General features: G+C 47.7%; 1 protein-coding gene across 1 annotated transcript in view; it reads left to right on the top strand.

The window, feature by feature from the left end:
* The window catches only part of LOC119163904 (uncharacterized), a 66522-nt gene that overhangs the window by 18895 nt on the left and 21013 nt on the right, over positions 1–26614 (top strand). Inside the window, exons 7-8 of the mRNA XM_075870277.1 lie at positions 4994–5201; positions 7819–7966. Coding sequence (XP_075726392.1) covers positions 4994–5201; positions 7819–7966 — 356 coding nt within the window. The remainder of the gene's footprint in view (positions 1–4993; positions 5202–7818; positions 7967–26614) is intronic.

Genomic DNA, 26614 nt, shown 5'->3' with positions numbered 1-26614 from the left:
GCGTCCGTGGGTGCGGCCTGGCGCAAACCGGTACGAAATGCGACATGCTGATATTCGCGCCGATGACGTTACCCAGACTGCACAGCGCCTGCATGCCTCTATTCGTGATGGAGGGACGCCGCGCGTGCTCAAAGGCGCATGCGTCAAAGCAACGCAGCGCGGCGTGCGCCTCCCGGTATATGGCAGGCAGATCAGCGCCCGGAGTGGCACCGCCGGCGTGACGCCACGAAACGAACGCTGGTGCGCACTCGCGCCTGGTCACGTCTACGTGTATTCGTGTCTAGAGTGTTGCATGTAGTCATGTCCTTACATAACACGCACCTCATGATTATCATGTTTGCACCAGTCGCATACCTTCGTCATCGATTTACATACCGTAATACCAAGTTTGGTATATGTGGTATTACGGTAATGGCCGCCAGCACATCGTGAGCGTGGAATGTAGTCATGTTGTTACATGACAGGCATCTCATGATTATCATGTTTGTACCAGTCACATACCTTCGTCATTCATTAACGTACTGTCATACCAAATTAGGTATATGTGACGCTATCGAAACGGCCGCGAGTGCATCATGAGCGTGACATGTAGCCATGCATTTACATGACACGCATGCCATGATTTTCATGTTAGGGTCTGTTCCTTGTGTTCGCATTGCAGTCATGTCATGTCACACCAGTTTTGCAACATGACATGTGAACAAAACCACCGCAAGAGCTGCGGGACCGTGAATTGTAAATCATGACATTCATGACATACATGTCATGATTTTGATGTTATGACTAGTCAAATATGTTTTTCATGCTGTAATATTATGCCATACAAAGTTCGGTACCAATACCATTATTGAAACGGCAAGGAGACCTGAATTCGTAGGCCGCTAGATAGATAGATATTCAGATAGATACGCTCAAAATCGCCGAAGTTTGCTAAAAAATGCTTCCCACCTAAAAATCATGCGAATGCGCATCACAAGTGCATTCGCATGAAGTGCATTCTTCTGCATGGATCAGCTTACTTCTATTTGACTAACAATGTTTCGTCGACAGTTGCGATCACTTTCGTGTGACCACTTTCAATTGTATTTCGTCTGCAGCACGACCTATTTTGTGATGCGCTTAGGCTGTCACGCCAACAACAGGATATCGGGAAACCCCACGATAAGGGTCACCAGACAAAAAACTGGCAACTCTGGCAGCTCTTCTCAGTGTCGGTGCTAGTTCGATAGTTAACGCGTTGGCAGGATAAGATCAGTGCGATTTAGCAAGTTTTTTTTTTTTATCACTGATAAAACCACGTCCTTCGTGACACCAAGAATCGTGCTTGCTTCTACGAGGCGCGATCTTTTCGCTAAAATACAGGGCATGTTGCACTTTAATTACGGGCCACGACATACACATAAAAACATCGCGAAGTTTCTGTTGTGACGTAGGATTCGTCAGTGATATTGTAGCGCATGGATCTCCAAATTTCGAGTGCGGGAAAATGCACGAGCTCGTGATGTAGCCTTCTATAACTATGTAATCTCAGTGTGGCGAGACATTAACATGGGGTGCTATCATTTCTCAGAAAATCGCCCTTGTTATTCGCGCGAGGGACGTTTTCGTCATTATAGGTCATCTACGCTCCACCACTATCCAAGAGAGAATGCTCCGACGCCATCTTACAGACTGCTCTTTCGCCTTTCATCTTCCGCCCTGCTCCGCGCCGCTTCTTTTTGCACGTCATTGATACGTTGGAGTACACCACAAGCGATGTTCTTGTTGAAACCTTTGAGGGCGAAAGGTCTTCCAACATCTGAAGTTTCTGTATTTGCAAACACGGTGCCGAGGATAGGTTGAAGTCTTTCAGCGGGGGAAAGTGTTCTATGAACGATTTTTCACTGCACACAGAAGGCTGAGAATGAACCAAGGGTCACAGCGGCAATGAACAACCGGCTCTTAACTATTCAGGCCAACAGTCGCACTTCACCATTCTATTGAAAAATCCTGGGTTGGTGGGTGCTGGAACCATTGCGGGATATGGTGGAAAAAATAGTGTATATGGTGGAAATATTAGTGGATATGGTGGAAACTGTAGTGGGCATAAAGGCCTATGACGGCGAGAGTGGAAAAAATGATGGTAGATGGGGGTGGTGAAGGCGAGCCAATGGTGGTGACGGTGAAAAATGCCGGCTGACGACGGCTAGAGTGTAACAAATGGTGGCAGATTGTGGTGGTGGTGGCGAGGCAAAGCGTGTTTGGTGAAAGGCTTGGTGAGCAAAGTGGGTGACGGTGGCATGATGGAAGCTTGGTTGATGATGATTGCATGATGAAAAAGCACATGACAGTATGTGAAATCACTTTTTGTAGGGTTTCATTCTTTAATGTGCAGATGTATATGTTTATGGTAAAAAAAACCAACGCTGCTCATTACGCTTTCTAGCACGTTTGTTTTTTTATTCCTGTGGTGTCAACAACGCTTCGATTTTTGTGGAGCATAGAATATGCGACTGGAAATATGTTTACATTTCGCACACGTACTTACATCAGTTTGACATCCGCGATGTGTTTGTTTCTTGTGATGTTTAGAAGACTAGAAGTGTCATTGTGAACAGTGACAATCAATGTTTTACATTGGCGCGCAGTTGTCGACGAATAAATGAGCTCCAGTTCGCAATTGCCTCTTTCAATGTTAGAGCAGAACACAGCGGTCACTTGATGTCGCCACGCTAGAAACGCAGGTCTAGCCATTCTTCCACACTCTATTATTTGAGCGGTACCTTTAGGTTAACAAAGTGCGTGCGAATATGCATAAACTTTCGCTTTCGACATTCGTCGAGACAAGCCGCAGTGAATTTGACTTTCGCCTTTCTGTTCTACCGTCATGATTTCCACCAAAGGTTAGTCATACCGACCGAGCCCGTACAAGTGTTATCGGTGCTTCTGCGTTTCAGAATACACAATTTTGACGAGTAAAAATGACAATACAGCACAGCTGTGGCATCATTTACACTTAATGAAGCCTTTTTTGTTGTGTACAGTGTCCACGCAAGAAGCGACAAATATTGATGCGACGCGCTTGCAGCACTTCTACCAAATGTACACCTACCCTCACCGACACCCGCTGGTCGCACTCGCCGGCACTTTGCTGGCTGTTATGCGAGAACATAGACACGTCACGTCATATGCTTACTGAACCAATATGATACCATAATGCTTCTGGCGCATGGCATTCGCTTTGGCCAAGCCGTTTTGTAGTTGTTACTAACGACACAGCAACAGCGGTGCGCTGGCATGACATCGCAGTGCGCTGCGCGAAAAACATCAAAATAAATGTGTGGGCGCATCTATCGAATGAGCAAAGATGCGTCATAAAGCCTAAACTTATATCGCCCTTCGGAAGGAGCGGCAAACAGTTATTAAACTTCGTAGTAATCGCCGATAAACTCTACCTGCTCCTCAGTCCAATGAGTTGTTCTTTTTTTCTTGCAGTTGTGAATTGTGAACGAAAACATAGCGCTGTTGCAATTATCGCAGTGGCAATCGTTACAGGCAGCAGTTTTTCGTGTTCATCAAATGTGCACATTTCAGTAGCAGGTGCAGATCCCGTCCCTCCCGAGTAAGCGACAAACATACCTGAAGTTAAACAGTGATTTTGTGAGTCAACTACTTCTTGAACGTTCAGGTTGCCATTTGTCGGCGTGGCGCAGCGGTTAGCGTGCACAGTTAAAAATTCGAAGGTGGTAGGTTCTATTCCGCACTATCGCATGTTTTTAACGAGTGATTTCTACATTTTTATGCAAATATTTTTACCATTTCTTTAGTGGCAACTCGCCACGGTTGTTCTGACGCTCCTTCGCGCTGAAGCATTGCCGGCTGGAGCGCGCCATCTACCATCTGCTCCACCATACGCCGCCATACATCATGTGCCACCAACATTTCCAGCATTATTATCCACTAAAATGGTGGATGGTGGAATCCACCATTTCTATGGTGGACGTTTTTTCAATAGGGCAACTCTTGTGTAATAATGTTTTTTGTAACTCCCATAAGTTACTTTGGTTGTATGCATATACATGTGCCCTGGCGGCGATGCAAAGGAGGCGTGGTAAGGGGAGCCCAAAGCCAGCCCCCCATACATTGACATGCTCGGAAGGGGTGGCTGCGACAACCTTCACCCCCTCTTTCTTCCCTGAGGGGGAACTCTGCGCACGTTATTTTGTTGTATGTAATATTTCTGAGTAGGATAGAAAAGAACATTGCGTTTTAAATGTGAAGCACTTAAGCGAAATTTGGTGTACTTGGGCGTATCTATATCTATCTAGCCATTCATCTCTATATACGACTTCGTGGTCTCTTGGCTGTACGGTTAGTGGAAGACATACATAAAGTGGCAGGGCATGACATTACCATATGACGGTCGTAAATGACTGTTCATAATATGAAAATGCTGTCATGCTTGTCTTAAAGGGTATGCTTTACTTTCGGCTGTCACAGTTCTTTTAGAACCTTTTTGTAAGCTTCACCTACACCAAAATTTGTATGGCATGACAAGAGTGTATGATGAATTTATTGAGCAAGTCTTGAGGTGCAGGTATGTCGTGCACATCGTGTAATGTATGATTTATGAGTCCTGGTCTCCGCATGCTGACATCCGTGTGATTGGTATAGAGCACAACCGGTATTCTGTTATGTGGTGAAATGACAGGTATCATAACATGGCAGGTACCATGAAATAAGAGGCGCCATAAAATCATGATATGCTTGTTGTATGCCCGACTACATATGAGCCATGGTCGTCGTGAGGTCGCAATTGTTGTGACCGCTTGAAATACACAAAAAAGTGGTCCGTTGGGACGTCACTGTGACATGAATACCAATGCCAGGTTGAAATAAAAAAGTTTATGATATCATCTCATGCTTGAATGGTTGGCATGTCTCGCATTGATAAAGAGACGGAGTAATAGATACACAACGATTCACCCTCTGTTTCATTATTCCGTACTCCCAGTGAAGCTAATAATCTGCACAGTAAGCGAGACAGCCACCTCCGAAGACATGTACCCGGAAGCGGAGTACTGTGACTATCTCTTCTACACCGACGTGATAACATTCAATGGCCACATTGAAGCAAAAAAGAACCCCGTCAGCTGGGATGTCTTCCAGAAGAGGGGCCCGAAGTACAGGCTTGTCCAGCTGGGAATTTCGTTCCACCTTCAGTAAGTGAAAACCAAGTGCACATACCTTAAAAGATTCAAACTACTCAAACATCATTATGCTAATATTAGAGACACCTTAATTGCATAAAAATAGTGAGAAGCTAGACCGTAGCAGTGCCTTACGTTGTTTTTATCAAAGGCAGTGATTGTTTTTCTATAAAGGAACACAAACAGCAATTAATTTAGTAAGCAATTTCGGTGATGATTTTCGCAGAAAACATTTTTTCTTCATTTTGTTTTATCACAGAATCGCGGTTCATATGTCACTTTTGTTTCATCTCTAATTTTCCGAGTAATATGACTCCGCAATCACGCTCAATATTTCTAAAACGCGACTCGTGCCTTCAGTGGTCACATGTGCGCTTGAAGTACAATAAAACAAAAAGGAAAAGATACGTGCTAACATCACGCTTCACATTTCCGGATGCTTAGCACGTAACGTGTCGGGCTGCTAGAATCGCAAGTCCTTATCATTGTCTCTTTCATTGTAGAAGAAACTACAGTGCGTGGCGACGAGATCTCGAGGCCACTGGATGCAATTTTATATTTTATTCGGGCTTCTTTCAAGCATCGAAAATTACATGAATATATACTGGCTCTTTAGGGCATGATGGTTCCCCCCTGTGAACCCACGCCACCTTCACTGGCCATTGTATCAGCAAGGTGTTATTATTGTTAGCTGATAGGCCGATGGGTTCCATAAAAGCTTTGTTACAGATTGTATCTCTAGAAGACCATCAAATTTGGGGAAATAAAGGGCTCATTTTCGAGCAATTCTTCTAGAAATTTATTCAGCCATTACTCAAAACTCTGCCCTCCCCCCTCCCCAAATTTGTCTGTAGTATTGTCATACAATACAACAAAACTCCTCACTGCATAACCAGTAGCACGGATAATGTTTTGACCTGCACGTGTTGTCTTCCAGAACAGCAGTGAATACTTCACCAATTGAGAAAAATGAACAAGGCGTAGTTGGCACTTCTTGAACTTTTGTCATAGCCTATTAATTTAGCTTTCTCAAGTGGCACATTTAGTAATTACCAAGAGTAACAAGAAAACAATGAGTGAGTGTCTCTTTTTCTAAGGCATGTTCATTTTCACTGTGATTGTGTAAATCTTGAACAAGTTATGTCTAAAAGTAGTGTAAAGGCCATGAATTACGTTATTCGTGGCGTAGTTCACAATGCCAGCGTAGCTCATGACCCAGAGCTTTGAGCTAGCAGCATGCTCTGAAGCGCTTCTTGTTACGTATCGTTACTAGCAACACCACACGCGCTTGTGAAAATATTTTTGCTAGAAAGTATGGCTACCAACTTATCGTTCACACATCAAATTGTAGGTAGTGATCACTGCAGCAGTGTGGACAGCGGCTGAAGTTCCGAACATTTCATTGATTCTACTTGCGTTCGATTCCTTACTCACGAGCCCAGTTGTCGACGTTTTTTTGTTAATATCCAACAGTTTCCAACATATTTACGTTTGATAGTCCACGCGCGATGCCCAAAATTTATTGCACCAAGTAAAAATTAGGGTATTGACCCGTGGCCGTAACGGTTGTTTGCGAATACCACTTACGCCTTCTTTTTTTCATGAATTTTCACTCTTCGTACACGGCTGCTGACCCACAGGTCGCGGATCAAATCCCGGCTGTGGCAGCTGCATTTCCGACGGAGGCGGATATGCTGTAGGCCTGTGTGCTCAGATTTGGGTGCACGTTAAAAAACCCCAGGTGGTCAAAATTTCCGGAGCCCTCCACTACGGCGTCTCTCATAAATATATCGAGGTTTGGGACGTTAAACCCCACAAATCAATTATTCAATTTTCACGCTTCATGCATGCAACGCTTCGAAGATTGTCCGCATGAACGCGGTTCTGACTCAATAGGAATTAACGAAGGTTCAGTGCATTTGAACAATGTACTTGCTTACTGAAACCAGAAAACATGTCCGAATTATCCGATATTTTTCAAATATAATACCTGTCGATTTAAGGAGGTTATATCAAGCAGGCACTTCATATAAGAGTTTGAAGCGGCCGTGTTCTACTGAGAGATGTCTGTTTCGATGTGGCATGGTTCGGCTGTTGATTGAAAAACACAGCAAGTCTAGCGATTGAGAAGGCAGTGCTAACAAGGCCCAATTAGGTTTTCGGGTTAACTGCCTGAAGCTGCAGATCAAGCATTATCTACAAGTGTGTCTGCATGCATTCATGTATTCGGAAATGACACTGCTCGTAGGTGCTTTTCGCTATCAGCCAGCTCTCTCTACTAATAATATGCAAATCACCAGCATTAAGTGAAACTATATTTTTTAACGAATGGCTACAGCACTAGCTACTTTCTGAATATGTGCCATGGCACTATATTTACAAAGTACACTGCTCACAATCCTATTTCCCACTTGTGTGTTTCCTCTGCTAATAATATGTCGAATGATGACATTAGATGACGTCGGTTCCTCGGAGCAGTTCTCCCGTAGGAATGTTTTTCAGGCTACACATCCTAAAGCAACATATATTCAGAATTACTAGATAATGAAATTGTCTTTTTTTGTAAACAATTCACTATGCAGAGGTGGGTTTATCAGTCGCCGTATTAGAGTTCAAATATTCTATGCAGGAATGTTACGCTGAACGGTTTGGACGACGCTTCCAATGACCTGAACGCACTGCGTAGAGAAGGCATCAGGCACTACGGACTCCTGAACGTGCTTTCGTATCAAAGGGACTTCCAGAAAACGGTTATGAGCACGAAGGGCGTCCTTAAGGTGCGTCTGTGAGCCAACGAAGTGCAAAAATCTTTTGTACCGGTGTCTACAGTTGATTTACTACCTAAAGTGTACCACTTTTCAATGCATCACAAAAAAAGTTGCTTGGCTAGCTCTCGACACTGTTCTGTGTAGCAAGTGGCTTTCGTGACGGGCGCGCAGTCTGAAGGTTCTGGCAGGAATGGCGGAAAATTGTTGACGATGTGCGATGGTTGGCTACCATACAAAAGAGAAAAGATGGAAACTGTTACCCGTTCACCACCGATGGAAGAGTGAAGTTAAGTTTGTATGATCAGGTGTGACCTGCGTCACAAGCATGTCACCCAGAGTACGATTAAGCCACTCAGTCAAATCGTTCGTCTTTGGGTGTTAGGCTTTAGCTGTGCAACTCGACATTGGAAATTTTTACATTAAATCGTAGTAAAATGCTCGCCCGTGGTCACTGAGGCGTTCGCGAGGAGCACCGTGATAAAGTAGAGAACGGTTGAAGAAATGTGTATGGTCTTGTGAAGTTGCTGTGGGAAGACCAGTGGTTTCTACGAACCGCATAAGATGACCCAACGCAACGACAGCCCATCAATTGACCTGCCATTACCAATGCAATGGTCGGTAGACGTCAATTCTAACGCTGTAGAATGGGTGGTATAAGCACGAAAGTGGCTGCAGTGGATTACCCTGCTGCAGGATGTCATGTTATTTTTTTCACCGCTGACTTTGGTGGCAACCGCGAATGAGCTGTCGAACGAAGGTAAACATTCCTCGTTAGCACTACATTTTCCGTAGGCGCTCGTAGGTTTTGAAAACGCCGGCGTTTGCACATTGCAAGCCAAAATTAGACAGCGGTAAGCAGCGTTCAGGGAGTAACTAGGGGCTACTTCTTAAAATTTGGTGAGTAGTTGTGCCGGTACAGAAGGCCAACCTGAATGCTTAAGTACGATGCATTGATTCGCATTGTTTGAGCGGTCGAAAGTGTTGGTGCCTGTGATAGAACATCACCTAGCACAGCTCTTCATGGATTATTGCCCTGTGGTGCATATAAAGCGTGGGCGTCGGGAGCTGACAACGCGTGGTCTGGAGAAATAGATAAGTTCCGTATGAATAATGGGTACCGCAACAGTGCATAAGCATCAGCATTTTTGTGACATTAACGGTACATAATGCGGATGTCATCTCTTTGCAGCCGAAGAGCCCAACCAGCAAGATTATTCGATGAATTTTATAGCGACAAGAACCAGCATAATTCATTGTGGTCCATTACTACATCAATAGTATAGCCACAAACGTTTAGATGGAACACCGCTGGCAAATAGTTTGTTTTTCAGTTGCCGCTGTAATGTCGCTGTGGTGCAGTATTGGCGATGAATTGAGGAGAAGATGAAGATTATGGAGCATTTCATCGCGTTTGGAAGACCATGTAGAAATATTGGTGGCGCTGCTGAAAAGTTACGTAAAACGCGCAACAGCAGAGGCGAACTTGTGCACACATCGACGAAAGCAGTAGAATTACACCCGTATGCATGAACGCTTCTTCATTTGAACTTCACTTAAACCGCTTTTAATGCAGCGCGTTGTGAATTCGTGTGTGCGTTTGTGCTGCCTTGGCACCACTTAAATAGAGCGCGTTCAAAACGCGTTTGCGCTGCATTGAAGTCAGTAGCCAGTCAAGTTCAAGTCAAGCAGCGTTTATGAATACGGGGGTAACCCAACAAAGTCCATGATTGCTTCACAGCCATCGGTTTGGAGAAGTTGACGACAGCAAGCAATTTAGATGAGTGTAGAAGTGTACTATCATTTGATACGACCTGAGTGAGAATGAGTGGTTCAAATCCTGAGTGGTTCAAATCCCGGTGCCGCGCAGTTCCAAACCGGATTAAAAGAAATCCGCGTGTTGATGGAACTGCAAGAAGAGGCCTGGGGTGCGGCCTCACCGGTAACCACCGCCGGAACGCACTCCCTCACCAGAGAAGGATTGGCCACCCTGGTGCAGTATCTGGCCACTACCTCCCACATGCATACGTCAAATAACTCACGGCCCTCAGTCCCCAGCAGCTGCGAAGCAACTGACCACGGCGGCGGCCAGATCTGCAACGCAGCAGAGGGTGCTAATCTCTGGATCCGGACAGGCCGCCATTGAAACCTGAACTTGGCAAAATTTAACGCTAGAACCTTATCTAGTGGGGGAAGTCTAGCTGTACTATTCAAGGAGCTAGAGGGTAATAACTGGGATATAATAGGGCTCAGTGAGGTTAGGAGGACAGATGAAGCCTATAATGTGCTACAGAATGGGCAGGCCCTTTGCTATCGGGGCTTGGCAGACAGAAGATAACTAGGAGTGGGGTTCCTAATTCACAGAAACATAGCTGGCAACATAAAATAATACTATAGCAATAATGAAAGGGTGGTAGGTATTGTATATAAACTGAATAAAAGATACAAGATGAAGGTAGTACAGGCTTACGCGCCTACATCCAGCCATGATGGCGCTTCAGTTGAAAGCTTCTATGAAGACGTGGAATCGGCAATGAGTAAGGTAAAAACGCAGTGTAATGTAGTGATGGGCGACTTTAATGCAAAGGTAGGGAAGAAGCAGGCTGGAGACCAGGCAGTAGGATATTATGGAATCGGCACTAGAAACGCCAGAGGAGAGCTACTAGTAGAATTCGAAGAACGCAATAATTTGCGGATTTTGAATACTTTCTACCGAAAACGAGAAAACCGCAAGTGGACACGGAGGAGCCCTAATGGCGAAAATAAGAACGAAATAGACTTTATAACGACTGCACACCCAGGAATCGTGCAGGATGTGGAAGTGGTTGGCAAGGTACGATGCAGTGTCCATAGAATGGTATGGTCTCGAATTCGCTTAGAGTTGAAGAAGGAACGACAGAAACTGATACGCAAGAAGCCAATCAATGAGCTATCACTGAGAGGGAAAATACAGGAATTCAGAGTGTCGCTGCAGAACAGGTACTCGGCTTTTAGTGAGGAAACCAACCTTAGCGTAGATACAATGAATGAAAATCTAACGAGTATCATTACGGAGTGTGCAGTGAAAGTTGGAGGCAGGGTAGTTAGACAGGACACTGGTGAGCTTTCCCAGAAAACGAAAAACCAAATTAAGAAGCGTCAAAGCATGAAAGTGTCAAGTACAACAGACAAAACAGAACTGGCAGAGCTTTCGAATTTGATTAATAGACGTAAAGTATGCGATGTAAGAAGGTATAACAAGGAGAGAATTGAACAAGCTCTGAAAAAAGGAGGAAGCGTCAAAGCAGTGAAGAGGAAACTTGGGATAGGCAAAAGTCGGATGTATGCACTAAGGGACAAAGAAGGCAAAATAACTACCAATATGGATAGGATAGTTAAAATAGCGGAGGAGTTCTACAGAGATCTTTACAGTAGCCGAGACAACCAGGACCTTAATACTATAAGAACTAGCAGTAACCCAGATGACAACCCACCAGTAATGATAGAAGAAGTCAGAAAAGCTTTGGAGAGCATGCAAAAAGGCAAAGCTGCTGGTGAGGATCAGGTAACATCAGATCTGCGTAAAGATGGAGGACAGATTGTGTTAGAAAAACTAGCCACCTTGTTTACGAGGTGTCTCCTGACGGGAAGAGTACCAGAGTCTTGGAAGAACGCTAACATCATCCTAATACATAAGAAAGGAGATGACAAGGACTTGAAGAATTACAGGCCGATTAGCTTGCTCTCTGTAGTATACAAGCTATTTACAAAGGTAATTGCTAACAGAGTAAAGAAAACATTGGAATTCAATCAACCAAAGGAACAAGCAGGACTTCTAACAGGCTACTCAACAATCGACCACATTCATACTATCAATCAGGTAATAGAGAAATGCTCAGAATATAACCAACCACTATACATAGCCATCATAGATTACGAGAAGGCGTTTGATTCAGTAGAAATATCAGCCGTCATACAGACACTGCGGAATCAGGGCGTAGATCAAGTATATATAAACATTCTGGGAGAAATCTACAGGGGATCAACTGCTACCATAGTGCTTCACAAAGAAAGCAACAGAATACCAATCAAGAAGGGTGTAAGGCTGGAGGACACAATCTCCCCAATGCTGTTTACCATGTGCTTACAGCAGGTTTTCAGAAGCCTAGATTGGGAACAATTAGGGATAAGAGTTAATGGAGAGTACCGTAGTAACCTGCGCTTAGCCGATGACATTGCATTGCTGAGTAACTGAGGGGATGAATTGCAACTTATGATTACGGAGTTAGACAAGGAGAGCAGAAATGTGGGTCCTAAAATTAATCTGCAGAAAACGAAAGTAATGTACAACAACCTCGGAAAGGACCAGCGCTTCGAGATAGGTAATAGTGCACTTGAAGTTGTAAAATACTATGTCTACTTAAGGCAGGTAATAACCGCAGAGCCTAACCACGAGATTGAAGTAACTAGAAGAATAAGAATGGGGTAAAGCACATTCGGCAAGCACTCTCAAATTATGGCAGGTAGATTGTCACTATCCCTCAAGAGCAAGGTATATAACAGCTGTATTTTGCCGGTACTTAGCTACGGAGCAGAAACCTGGAGACTTACAAAGCGGGTTCAGCTTAAATTGAGGATGACGCAGCGAGCAATGGAAAGAAAAATGGTAGGTGTAACCTTAAGAGACAAGAAGAGAGCAGAGTGGATTAGGGGACAAATGGGGGTTAAGGATATCATAGTTGAAATAAAGAAGAGGAAATGGACATGGGCCGGGCATGTAGCGCGTAAGCAGGATAACCGCTGGTCATTAAGGGTAACTAACTGGATTCCCAGAGAAGGAAAGCGGGTTAGGGGGAGACAGAAGGTTAGGTGGGCAGATGAGATTAAGAAGTTTGCGGGTATAAATTGGCAGCAGCAAGCACAGGACTGGGTTAACTGGCGGAACTTGGGAGAGGCCTTTGTCCTGCAGTGGACGTAGTCAGGCTGATGATGATGATGATGATGATGATGATGATGATGAGTGAGAACTTCAAGTTACCGAAGTTAAGCGCGTCCGATATCCCAATGCTGAATATATCTGCCCAGCTTCTCCCTTGCAAACCCAGGAAACCGCGTCTGCTAGATGATCACGTCAAAGTTGTGCTTCAACCGAGGGATGGCCTCAACCTCTCCAAATTAGGGAAAGCACAACTGCGCGATGCTATTCTACGCGAAGTGGATCTGCATGCAACGCTACTCAAAGAGGACATTTACCGCACTTGCGCTAAAGTTAATCTCATCATAGTAAGCACACCTCATCTTTCTAACGCAGAAATATACAGTCGGATCTTCAAACTACAGGTGGAAACTGAAACCTATGACGTTCGAGCCTACGTTACGTCCCCTGAGAACACAGCAAAGGGAGTGTTCCACAATATTCCTCCTCACGACTCTCCTGAAGACATCTCAGCAAGTCTTGTTAATGACCGCAACCCTACGATACTACAAGTTCGCCAAATGGGAAAGACAAACGCGTACTCATTGTTTTCGATGGCGACTAAGTCCCTTTCCATGTCTACTATTGAGGAGCCGGATACAAATATTACCTATATTAGAAGCGCACCGAAGTCTGCGACAAATGCGGGGCAGTCGGCCACCGTTCGGATGTCTGCCCCAAACCAAATGCCGTAATCTGTACGCTGTGTGGCACAGCCAACCTTGCTGCTGCTCATCCATGCCCCCTAAGTGTCTTCTGTGTGGCCAAGCCCACCAGACAGGTGACAAAGCCTATCCTCAATGCTACCAGACACCTCGCCTTCTCATTTATTGTCGCCAAGAACGAGCTAAGCTCCAACAACAACAGTTTCTCTCAACCACGACTTCCACGCAAGATGCTGATCCGTAATGCCAGGAGGTGGAGCCAAGCGACACGCTATGCCCCAACGTGCAGCAGATTATTATGTCTGTCAGCACACCTTGAAGGGAAAATGCCAACCACTACGTCAAAGTTTGGCAGATCGTCGTCGTGGGCCGAACATGCGAGGTCAGTGCCTACGAGGCCGCCCCTCATTCCACGTGCAAGGGCATGTTCCGAGGTATTCCACTCGTCGACGGCCCAAATGATATTGACAAGAAGATCACAAATGAAATAAATCCACTCGTCCTGGCCGCCAAGCGCATAGGCAGCACTGGCACGGTAATCGTCACCTTCGACGGTCATAGAGTCCCAAACTTTGTACGCTACGGCCCCACCTATGTGCAATGTTCGCTTTATCGCAAGAAAATAGACATTTGCTACGCTTGTGGTCGGCGCGGTCACCATGCTGGTGTGTGTCCCAGCCCACGCGACGTCATATGTCGGGGCGGCGGGGCTTCGAATCCTGACGCACAACACAAGCGTACCCCTAACTGCAAGCTGTGTGGTGGGCAACACCTCACGGCTGACAAGGTTTGTAGGCAAAGATTTCAGATCCCGTATGTCGTGCGACGAAGGCACTGGGAAAAGTCTCGCACCGCCGATCAAGGCCAAGCCACGGCACCACCATCACCCCCGACGGATGGGCAGTACTTCCAGCAGTCACGCTGTTCTGGGGCCCGTTCCAGGCGACGTTCTCGGTCCCTTTCCATTGGCCGTTCTAGGTCCAGGAGCCACTTCCGGTCCCGAAGAGGAGCGTGGCGCCACAAGTCTGGGAACCACTCCAGGTCTTGATCCAGGTCTACCGGGCGTCAACAGCAGTCTAGCGGGGTGTCAGCGAGGAGCAACGAGTCGGGCTCTATAACCTGGGCCGACACGGTCAGAGGAGGGTCAGCTGAGGTACTGTCGGGGTCACTCCTAGAGCATGCAGCGAGCGCGCCCGAGATTCCCCAGCTGAAACACGAGAACGCTGCATTGAGGGAAACCATAAACAGGCTTATGTCCGAAATTGCCGAGATTAAGAACGAGAGAAACCCACCACCACAACCCACCGCTGCCTGGGTCGCCAATACAATGCCCCTACCCATGGAGATGCAAAGCACTGAAGCCGGCGACAGCAGCAGTGAGGGTCAAAGTGCTCTGAAGAATAGGGCCGTCGCCTACGAACAGGAAGGTGTGGCAATTCGAGTCAGGTCTGAGCTTCGAAACACGCTATCCGCGCTCAGTGAAAGCATCAATAAGCTCGGGAAGAATTTCGCCCGACTGCAGATTACCTTGGCCGCGCAAAACGACCGAAATTCCAAGGTAGAGTCCTTTCTAGAAAGCGTAGTGAAATCCGCGCTGACCTCAACCACCGTCGTACAACCCCAGCCCGGTGCTACGGGCTCCATCGTTCACGCTATTCTTAGCCAATCTGAGGGCAGCACCAGCCCACAAATGCACCAAGATGGCCAAGCCAAGTGAGACGTTTCTCATTTGGCAATGGAAATGCAGGGGCTTCCCTAGCAAAAAGGCGTCTTTGCAGCGCTACATTCGATGCTCTAGCGAAAAACCCCTCGTCATTCTGCTTCAGGAAACATTTACCCCAAATGTCACACTGAGGGGTTACCAGCTTGTCTTCCGTTATTCTGGTGGCCGGGGCGTCTGAACCTTGGTCAGTAACAAGCTCACACACATCTCTCACAATTTCAAAAAGGCCACAAGCAGCGCCGAATGTGTCATGACCGAGATTCTGCCGCGCAGCTTGGACCAAAGCAGCATCTTTCTTTTTAACGCGAACAGTAGCGCTAAGGACCGATGACAGCGCTTCAAGGCCCTCATAACGAAGGCCGTCAACCTGGTCGGTCCCAACCCCCTGGTTGTAGCGGGCGATTTTAATGCTCCGCACCACACTTGGGGCTACCCGTACAATACCAGAAAGGGCGCGGAACTATGGCAGAACGCGACTGACATGGATCTGACTCTAATCACCGACAAGGCATTTCCCACACGATTTGGCACCTCATCCTGTAGAGACTCAACTCCCGACTTGACCTTCGTCAAGAATCTACCCAATTTACAGTGGGCCAACTCAAACATTGACTTAGGTAGTGACCATTACTTCCTGGTGACGTAGTTCTTAGTGGTTCGAAAGAGGGCACGGGGGTTTTCTTGGACAAACTGGGACCAGTTTCGCAAAGTCCGCAACGACCGACCCCTACATGCAACCAGGTCAAGCCTCGAGCAGTGGATTAGCCAGCTCAGAGAGGACGTCATAAGTACCACGAAGAATATTAGTACTGAACTTCCGGTTGAAAAAATGAACAGCCGCCTTGCCCACCTGCTCGAGGCGAAGCAGTCACTTCTCGCCTGCTGGAAAGGCCAGTGCCTCAATCACAGGTTGCGCAAGAAAATCTCCGACCTAATCAAGACCATCGAGGAGCACTGCCGCGTCCTCTCCAAGCAGCAATGGGACAAGGTGTGCAAATCGGTAGACGGCCAGATGCGTAATGGCAAGACATGGAACCTGCTCAAGCACCTGCTCAGCGAAGCTAACACCAAAACTACCCAACGGAACGTACTAGCGTGAGCCATGCACGAAGCCAAGAAGTCTTCTTCAGAAGAAGAGGTTTTGAAGTAGCTGGTGCAAAAGTACCTCCCTGTCGACTCGAACCTCGCAACAACGTACCCCAAGTATTCGGGACCAGCCAACACTGAACTGGACGCCGAGATATGCCACGAAGAGGTTCGGCAGGCGCTCCACGGGCTCAATGGAAGGTCTGCCGCGGGCCCCAACTGCATAACTAATAAGACCCTGCGCGACATAGACGACCAGTCAACCGACTTCGTCACCGAAGTCATCAACGAGGCATGGAAGAGCGGCGAGGTCCCCGACGCGTGGAAAGTCGCACGCACCGTGCTCATTCTCAAGCCGGGGAGGCCACGCAACTTGGACAACATGCCCCCCATTTCGCTCATATCCTGCGTGGGAAAGGTGGCCGAGCATGTGGTACTCAATAGGTTGACTCGGTACCTGGACGAAAATGGGCTCTACCCGCACACCATGATTGGTTTGCGACCAAGCTTTCGACGCAAGACGTCATGCAGCTGCTCAAGCACCAAGTCATCGACTGCAACACTCGAGACATGCAGGCCATTCTCGGCCTCGACTTAGAGAAAGCCTTCGAATGTGTTACTTACTCTTTCGTGTTGCAGTCGATTGCTGCACTCGGCCTTTTAGTCAGATTCTACGAATATGTCAAATCGTTCTTGACCCGTAGGAGAGCTACCCTCAGAGTGGGAGACCTTGTCTCCGAGAAGATCGAGCTGGGCTCGCGCGGCACGCCACAAGGGTCAGTGATATCGCCCGCCCTGTTCAACCTTGTCATGGTCGGGTTGTCCAAGAGGCTCTCATGTATCGAAGGCATTAACCACACAATTTACGCTAACAATATTACCATTTGGTGAACAGGTGGCAGTGACGGGCAAGTCGAGCGCTCCCTGCAGGAGGCCATAGACACCACAAAAGATTACCTCCGTCCCACAGACCTCAGGTGTACCCCAAAAAAGTCCGAGCTGCTCCGCTACCAACCCACTAGGCGAGTGCCCTAGCCCAAAAACTAACAGTCGATGTCGAAGAATAGTATCAAGCTCTCTACACCAGAGATGGCGGCGCAATACCCAGAGTCGACTCCATTCGGGTCCTTGGCATGACCATCGAGTCCAATGGTTCAAACGGCAAGACTATACTTAAGCTCGCCGCCAAGATGGATAACGCGGTCCGGCTGGTTCGGCGGGTGGCCAACCGCTACCAAGGCCTCAAGGAAGACAACCTGATCCGCCTGGTCAATGCCTCTGTGCTTTGTCACTTTTCATAGGTGACGGCCATGCACAATTGGCAGCGTGCTGAGCGTGACAAGATCAATGTCTTGCTCAGAAAAATTACCATGCGGGCCCTCGGTATCCCGATCAGGACGCGCACCGAGCGCCTGCTTCAGCTTTGAGTACACAATACGTTGGAGGAGATTGCCGAAGCGCAGCAGCGGCAGCAGCTCGCGTGCCTTTCAAGCTCCCACCGTGGCACTCACCGTGGCACTTTCATCAGCTCCCACCGTGGCACTTTCATCACCGTGGCACCGATACCGAAGAATGTCCATCCCGGGCATAATCGCGGTAAGCGACGGGCTTGAGCTGCCACTCTTCGCAAGCAGATTCAGTGAGAAGCACGTCGTCACCTTTGTCGACGCGGCAGCGTACTGTGGAAGCCGCGCCTCCTCCGCAGTCGTCGTCGACTCCAAACAGCAAATCACCAACTGCGCATCGGTTCACACTGACGATCCGACGATTGCCGAGCAAATGGCCATCACCCTGGCCTTCCTGGAAGGTAAAAGTGAGGTCATCTGTAGTGACTCTAGGTCAGCTATTCACGCTTTTGAGCACGGTGTAATCTCCAAGAAAGCTCTGCGCGTGCTTCAGAGTGGTGGCCACGACGGTATCGAGAACCACCTACTTATCTGGTCTCCTGCACATGTTGGACAGGTCCAAGGCGTTCCCCCCAACCTCAACGAGTCTGCCCACGAGGCGGCGCACGCGCTAACCGACCGCACCGGCTCCCGGCAACGATTCGGGGCCGACGGCGTTACGGAAAACAGGGACGCCTCTGCCCCGCACAACGAAATAACAAAACATTTTCACCTCGCGCGAAGACTATATCCACTCCCTGATCCAAAACCTAATAGGCCACAGGCCCTTATGCTCAGACTACTGCAGACCCACACGTACGCTAACCTGAGCTCCATTCACGCTATTTATCCTGACGTGTTCCCCAATGACGCTTTCCCCGCATGTGGGGATGTATCCACGCTGGCGCACATGCTCTGGGAGTGCAAGGCAATGTACACTAATCCCAACACCTAATCGGTAAGGTGCGATGCGCCCTACGCAGCTCCCTCCTGTCCGACCAACTTTGGGCCGTCCAGCAGGCCCGCGGTGCGGCCAATAAGCTTGGCTTAACGGTCCCGACATGGGAGTCGCCCACTGCGCGCTGACGCGCACCTTGCAGGACCACAATAAAGTTTCGAAACCAACGAACCCGCTCCCGCAGTCTCAGTCCAACCTCGAAGCGTCGTGGCTCACGCAGCCAATCAAAGCAGCGGCGCAAAAACCCAGGAGCTCCAATTGGGATCTGCGGCGCCCGAGACTTCGGATGCCCCTGCCCCCTTCAGTAGTGGCAACCCTGTCTCACTCTCGCCACCCCTACGGTAAGCTGGGCTAGCATTGCTTCCCAACCTGCTCCTATATATAATACAGCGCCTAAAACTACACACACGACCACACCTAATAAGGAAACCATGTTAAGTACTATCACACTAGAGCTGCGTTCAATCCGTACGTTAGTACAAGAACTTCGCGTTGAACACGCTGCTCCTCGAAAACAACTTGCCCAGTAACCTCCATTCTCTTCTCTGCTTCACTCTGCTAACCTCCATGCCAATTCCGCCCCCACCCCCCTAAAGGAAAGGCTCCAGACACAGAAGAACCAGCCACAACATCATCGCAACCGCTTACATCCTCAGCACCCATCCTGCCTGTAGAATCTGTACCGCAGCAGCAATTCTATGAGACGATTGAAACCGTACTTGAACGGCAGTTACCACTAATGCTTGAACAAACCATTGCGCAAACGCTAGAGCGATCCCTCGATTCAATCTTCACAGCAGAGTTAGGGCACCACCTCACACAAATGCTCGACGGAAAGCTAGAAGCACGAGTGACAACTATCCAGCACAACCTTGAAGCCACACTTTTGAGTCTTCTCGCCAGATACAATAGCAGAGTCACAGAGGTTGAGCGGTGTACACATCACTCTCGCTCACACTCGCATCAGAAGCCTTATTGCCGCATTAAACAAGATAGCCAAGAGTAATCCACACACTCAGTACAGCATCTGGCAGTGGAACTGCCGTGGCTACCGCCGTAAGAGGTGCGTGCTACAACAATTACTATCGATACTCAAAGAAACAGATGCACCAGATATTATTGCTTAACAAGAATCGGGCGGACAGGCTAAGCTGGTCGAATACGCTCCCTTTACGGCTGCCCAAGTCCCTGACAGTCGCGAAGTCCTTACCAACCTCGTGAAACGAAATATCCCTGTTATTCAACACCCCTCGCTCTCTGATACAGTGCCACACGTTACATTGAAAATCCTCTCCTCATCTCGCCAGGCACCCACCAGTATGTTCTTGGTCAATATTTACAGCAGTCTACGGCAACCACATCGCTTCCACAAGCTCCTCTCTTATGTCAAAATTCGGCAAGGATTTTCCCTCTCCTGGTGATAGGGGATTTTAACGCTCCCTCACCCACTTGGGGCTACATCCACGACACCAGAAAAAGACGAATGCTGTGGCAAGACACCCACAATCTTGGCTACACCCTTATCGCAGACCCGGCAAACCCTTCGCGGTTGGGCAACAGCGCTGCCAGAGACACCGCTCCTGACCTCACATTCACTGCAAACATTACGCATGCAGAGTGGTGCAACCTTTATGAACATCTAGGCAGCGACCACTATATATTACAAACGATTGCCAAGGCTGGTCCGCCGCACAGAAAATCCAAACAGCTTGCCCTGATTGCCTAGGATGTCTTCTGCGAATTGCGGGCAACAGCATCTCCAGAATCTGCCACCTTGATTGACCAATGGACAGCTTCCTTGCTACGAGACGTTAAGCGTGCTGCCAAGACTCCCAAAGAAGACGCCGTAGGCGACACGGTAGACACCAAGCTCCTGCACATGTGGGAGCCCTCGCTGGTCTGCGCAAGCGCTCTAACTCCAGCAAGTTTAACCGCTCATTACGCAAGCGCATTGCTCTATTAACACGTGGAATTGAAGATTAGACTCTTCAACTCTCCCGCCAAAACTGGCATCAGCTTTGTAACATTATGGAACGCTTACCTAACGTGCCCAAAACCTGGAATATTCTTCGTCGTATGATAGAACCAACACCGACAAAAGCTTCTCAGCACCACTCCTTAAGCACTGTTCTGCACAATTATCCAGGTACCGATAAAGATGTTACCTGAAATTTATCTAGTCGGTACATTGTCACTCCTACTTCGCTTGATCTCTCATGCTACACTGGGGTAGATAATTCAGCCCTCGCTTCCCAGATTTCAAAAGTGGAAGTAAGGTCCACACTTTCACAACTGAGACCTCAATCAGCGCGTGGCCCGGATAAAATTTTAAATAAAATCTTACGAAACCTTGACAAAGAATCACTTGAAACGCTCAAACATTATCTGCAAATGGTTTGGGAGTAAGGAGAAATACCAACATCACGGAAAACCGCCACAGTCATTCTGATACCTAAACCAGGAAAATCACTCACAATCGAGGACTTTCGGCCGATATCTCTCACATATTGTGTCGGCAAGTTACTCGAGCACGTTATTCACACCAGACTACAAAGGTACATAGAAGAGCATGCCCTCTACCCGCATACAATGTTGGGATTCCGTCCTAAGCTTTCGACACAGGACGTAATGCTGCAACTGAAGAGTCACATTATCGACGATGAAGACGGCTCTCGGTATGGGACACGTGCTATTGTGGAGGTAGACCTCACCAAGACATTCGACAATGTGCTACACTCATCCATCCTTGATGCTCTCGCCACGCTCAACGTTCGCGCGCGTACCTACCGCTACATACGCAACTTTTTAACGAACAGGACAACCACACTCTCGGTCAACGATTTGCCTGCACCTTCCATCACACTCGGTGGGAAAGGGACACCACAGGGGTCGGTCCTCTCTCCATTTCTTTTCAACCGGGCCATGCTTCACCTTCCGCCACTTCTAGAAGATATTCCTGACCTCCACCATAGCATATACGCAGACGATATCTCCTTGTGGATTGACAGAGGTAGCGACGGAGAGATCCAGGATGCACTTCATTTGGCTATTGATAGAATCACAACTTACGCTGAATAACGAGGATTGTCCTGCTCGCCCCAAAAGTCAGAATTACTTGTCTATCGACCTAGATCTCCCTACAACAGAGACCTTTCCACGATAAATCTGCGTATAAAACATCACCTTATATGAGCAGTCTCTACCATTTGCGTGTTGGCTTTCCACATTCAGCAGAACGGCGGCAATTCCGAAACAATGCAACTACAACATCATCATGTCTATCAGACTTCTAGGCTCATCTCCCTCATCGCCAATAAACAGCATGGCATGAAAGAGGCCATTCTCATACGACTGGTGACCACCTTCTCCATAAGCAGAATCCTTTACGTTGCTCTATTTATGGAACTTACACTCGCCGACAAGAAAAGAACTAAACTAATGATCAGGCGCTGCTACAAGTGGGCGCTGCATCTCCCAATGTCTACGCCCGATGTGAAACTCGATGATTTAGAACTTCACAATACTGTAGACGAATTCATTGAAACCCGACGCATATTGCACTACGAACTATTAGGCCAAACTCTTACAGGACGTCATCTAATGTGCGCACTCGGCATACCTTACATCTTCAAGTTTTGCCAGAAACTCCCAATTCCTTCGAAAATTAGCGGCACCTTCATGATTCCCCTCATACCATGCATTATGCACACTGATTATAACCCGCAAAGACGAGTAAACCGCGCCAAGCAACTAGGCAAGCGCTACGCGAAACCTATGCACGTGGCGTATGTAGACGCAGCGGAATACCCTACGCATCGGGTCGTGACTCTCACTGTCGCCACCGGGCCGCAGTACATAATTACCGCAACTGGCACCATTCGTGCAAACGAACCCGAAGAAGGCGAAGAAGCAGACATCGCTCTCGCCGACGCTTCAATCCAAGCATGCTGCATCATCGGTGACTTCAAGACTGCCATCCGCAACTTTACCAAACGTTTGATCTCACAACCGGTGCTCCTGATTCTCACAAGTACACCTCTGTTACATCGCCACCGTGTTGAGATCATATGAACTCCAAGCCACTCGGGGCTCGCGGGGAACGAAAACGCTCATGACGCCACCCGAGCTCTCGTCCATCGGGCGCTTCATTCAACAGAGCACCACCCCTCACGACCTGACGTGGCTGAGCGAGAGATGATGGTCTCCTCGTTTCGCGACAATGCGAGGGACAGAATGGTTACCTTTGGAGAAATCCTAATGTATTACCGCAAGGCCAGACTTAAATACCCACCACCAGACAAGTGCCTTAGTAAGCAGCAGTCCACTACCTGGCGTTTATTACAGACACGCCCATTCCCCTGTCCGTCACTGTACACCCGTATTTACCACGTTGTTCACACGCCACAATGCAAAGCGTGCGGTGCACCAAACGCCAAGTTCGACCATATTATGTGGGCCTTCTCCGCAGCTACTCACTCAGTTAAACACAGCATGAACCCTACATTCACAATCGCCACGGCCGAGCAGTGGGAGACTTCGCTCCTCAGCACGTGCCCGGAGGACCAGCTCTGGGCTGTCCGGCAGGCAGAAAACGCCGCCAGGATTCAAGGCCTAGCCGCCACCTGGGGAAGGCGGTTACAGAGGGGCCCGTCACCCGGCCCCCCGCCACCTTGGACCCCAGAAGGGACACTCCAATAAAGTTTGTCCTCTCTATCTTAGGATACCGGGCAGCGAAGTGGCACTTCTTGATTTTACGTTGGATTTGAGCATTGCTCCGGCACGTCAAAACGCGTTTCATGCGTAATATGTGTGTTTCACAGTCTGGCGCAAAGACAATAATATTGCGAGTAACTGAGACCAGTTATAACAGATCCAAAAGAGGAAACACAAAAAATTGTTTATTGTAGGTGCACTTGCTCGCTAATGAGTAGGTGCAAAATGAATAATTCCGCTAGTGCGTTCCAAGCAAGAACTCTTTCTCGGCGAATGCGTCGTTTTTCTCCAAGGTCAGACCTACCTTGACTTGTGCCCATGCACGAGAGGCGTGAGTTGCACTGCCAAAAGGACGAGCAGGCGCAAGATTGTGGACGCTGAACCAGGAGCTCACTGATCTTCATAACATTGCTCGTCAAAATTAGTTTCGGTAGTATTATTACCCCTTAGAAATACGCATCGTGTCTATGCGCGATGGAAGATGACAAACAAGGGAGGTTTTTTACTTTTTGTCCTAATAGGCTTTCCTACAGACTACGGTGTGCAACCTCCACACTGCTTTGCCATTTTGAACGCTCAATCTAATAGCCGGTGTCCCTCCAATAACTGGTGATATGCAGATGTCTCTGTCTGCGTGTGACTGGAAGTCGATGGGCCTTTACCACAATGACCACTCAATGAACTATCATCGCTGCTGCGGTTGTCATGAAATGTTTGTGTTCTTTGCCAACAAGACAGTCCTGATAGATTTATCAATAAGTGACGTTTAACATCCTAAAACCACCGTATGAATACGAGATAAGCAGTGGTGGAGGGCTCCGTAAATTTTTACCACCTGGGGTTCTTTAACGTGCACCCAAATCTGAGCACATGAGCCTGCAGCTTTTTCACCTCCATGGAAAATGCAGCAGCCGCACCCAGGATTCGATCTTGTCACCGGTGGGTCACCAGGCGAGACTAGATAGTCCTCGTCTGGCAGAATGTAGCCGAGTAATCTCCGCTGTACCGAACTGGCGCCTCGTTGTACAGTAGAACGGTTTAGCCTTGGAGTCTTGGCAAAAGTCGCACGAGCTGCCGTTTTAGGTACGACGATGACCGGCAAGGCACCAACGAAGCCCACGTCAGAAAACAGGCAATGGCGAACGGTGATGGTCGTGTAGCACTGGTGATACTGGATAGTATATATAGTAATTGTCAAAGATAAGGGAAAAGGCACTAATTTTTGTCTGTTCGTTGGCGATATGGCGAAGTTCCTTGAATAAATTAGGAATTCACCAGGACTTCTTTCAGGTGTTGTGAGGGATCATTGCAGCGCCCTCCCTTCCTGTTAGTTTAATGTATGGGGCTGACTTTACAGCCCACGTTAGGTGATTAGAAGGAGCAATTGGCCTCCCTGCACCCCCTCTCTCCTCATGCGTACGCCTATGCACGATAACACAATCTATAAACCCATGGAGGACAGATCAAGTGTTTCAGTGCTTAAAGCAGAAGGTTCACAAAAGGTGATTTCTGGTTCGCGGACATTGACGTCAAACCTCGAAGGATATCCAAAGGTAAAAACCTGTTTTTTACCCGGTTGACGTAGTTGTGTATTTATAGTTGTCATACGTTCTCTTGAGCCCAAACACGTTTTATTTATTCGAAGAGCGTATGTGCGAATGGTGCATAAAAATCTGAGCACTGCTTTAAGAGGCTCGGGAATTGCAATCTCAGGTGGTCGAAACTTCCGGAGCCCTCCACTACGGTGTCTCTCATAACTAATCGCGATTTTCGGACGTAAAACCCCACACATCAGTCCGGGAATCGCAGTGCCGTGATATATAAGCGGCAAGTTTATGTGTTGATACAATACACTGCCCTTTACAAAAGTTTTTGTGAGGTGGGAACGCCCCCAGAACAAAAATCCCACTTTAGCAAGTACGTGCCTGAATCTATCTTCTGGGATATTTTTTTTCCTTTTTCAAAAAAAGGAAATCTCTTAAATATCCCGAATGCTAAAAAACAAACGTTTTTAGATTTATTTATATTAAGCCTAAAACTCGTGTATTTCTATATGTGTGTTCCGCAATACTTTTTTGAGAATCTGTTCCCTTCCCTGGTATGCCTGGAAGCGAAGTTCTTAGGGATCCAATGTAGAGGAACCATGCGAAGTGCTAGTGTAAGAACACGCCACCGTTCATGGGAGCTCAAAATTTTTCGTGCCGTCCGCGCGGCGAGAGCGCAGCGTGGGCGATAGTACGAGCTGATTGATTGATTTGTGGGGTTTAACATCCCAAAACCACCATATGATTATGAGAGATGCCGTAGTGGAGGGCTCCGAAAATTTTGACCACCTGGGGTTCATTAACGTGCACCCAAATCTGAGCACACGGGCCTCGACATTTCCGCCTCCATCGGAAGTACAATCGCCGCAGCCAGGATTTGAACCCGCGACCTGCGGGTCAGCATCCGAGTACCAAAGCCACTAGACCACCGCGGCGTGGCGGCGATAGTACGAGCCGTGTACTGAAGTTTATGACGAGGGTGTGCCAGGCCGTGCCAATTTGATGGTAGTTCTCAGTGATGGCCTCACTTGCGGGTGCCAGAGTGAGCCAACAAATTTTGAAACGTTTCAGCGATTTAGGTTATTTATCACTAGTTCTGTTCGATTAAACTGGTTCAATAAATTTGGTACTTTGTTTCCTTTAGCACATATTGGACAAATGCTTGCGTTGGTATAGACTGTTCTGACTGCGTTGCTGGAGGTGTGGCGACGCCAGAGGAGGTCTATAAGTGAATTAACTAGGCTTATAAGTACCACTCATTCAAAATGGGCATGAATGTTGGTATCTGGGACAACCAAGTGGCGCCTTGAATAATCGATCTCAAATTACCTTTTGCATGTTTACTTCAACACCACAATAAGTCTGTAAATCCTTCTAGCAGCTCATGTTGGTTCATCTAGAATTCTCTTTATAGATTTTGAAAATGTTTAAGTGGTTACTAGGCAACGAATGTTACAGTACACTGCTGTTTAAAAAACGAAAAAAGAAAGCTTTATTCAAGGCAGCTGTGAGGCATGACATTTCTACTTGAGTACGAAGAAAGGCTAGCATGAATACTATTCCAGCAATCCCTGATTACCTTCTGAGAACCCGAGAGTGGGTAAAAGGCATCTGGTTTCATCGCATTCCGAA

This window comes from Rhipicephalus microplus, chromosome 8, assembly GCF_043290135.1.
Source record: "Rhipicephalus microplus isolate Deutch F79 chromosome 8, USDA_Rmic, whole genome shotgun sequence".
Classification (NCBI taxonomy): Eukaryota; Metazoa; Arthropoda; class Arachnida; order Ixodida; family Ixodidae; genus Rhipicephalus; species Rhipicephalus microplus.
The sequence above is the reverse complement of the archived record's forward strand: the minus strand, read 5'-3'. Positions and strand labels throughout refer to the sequence as shown.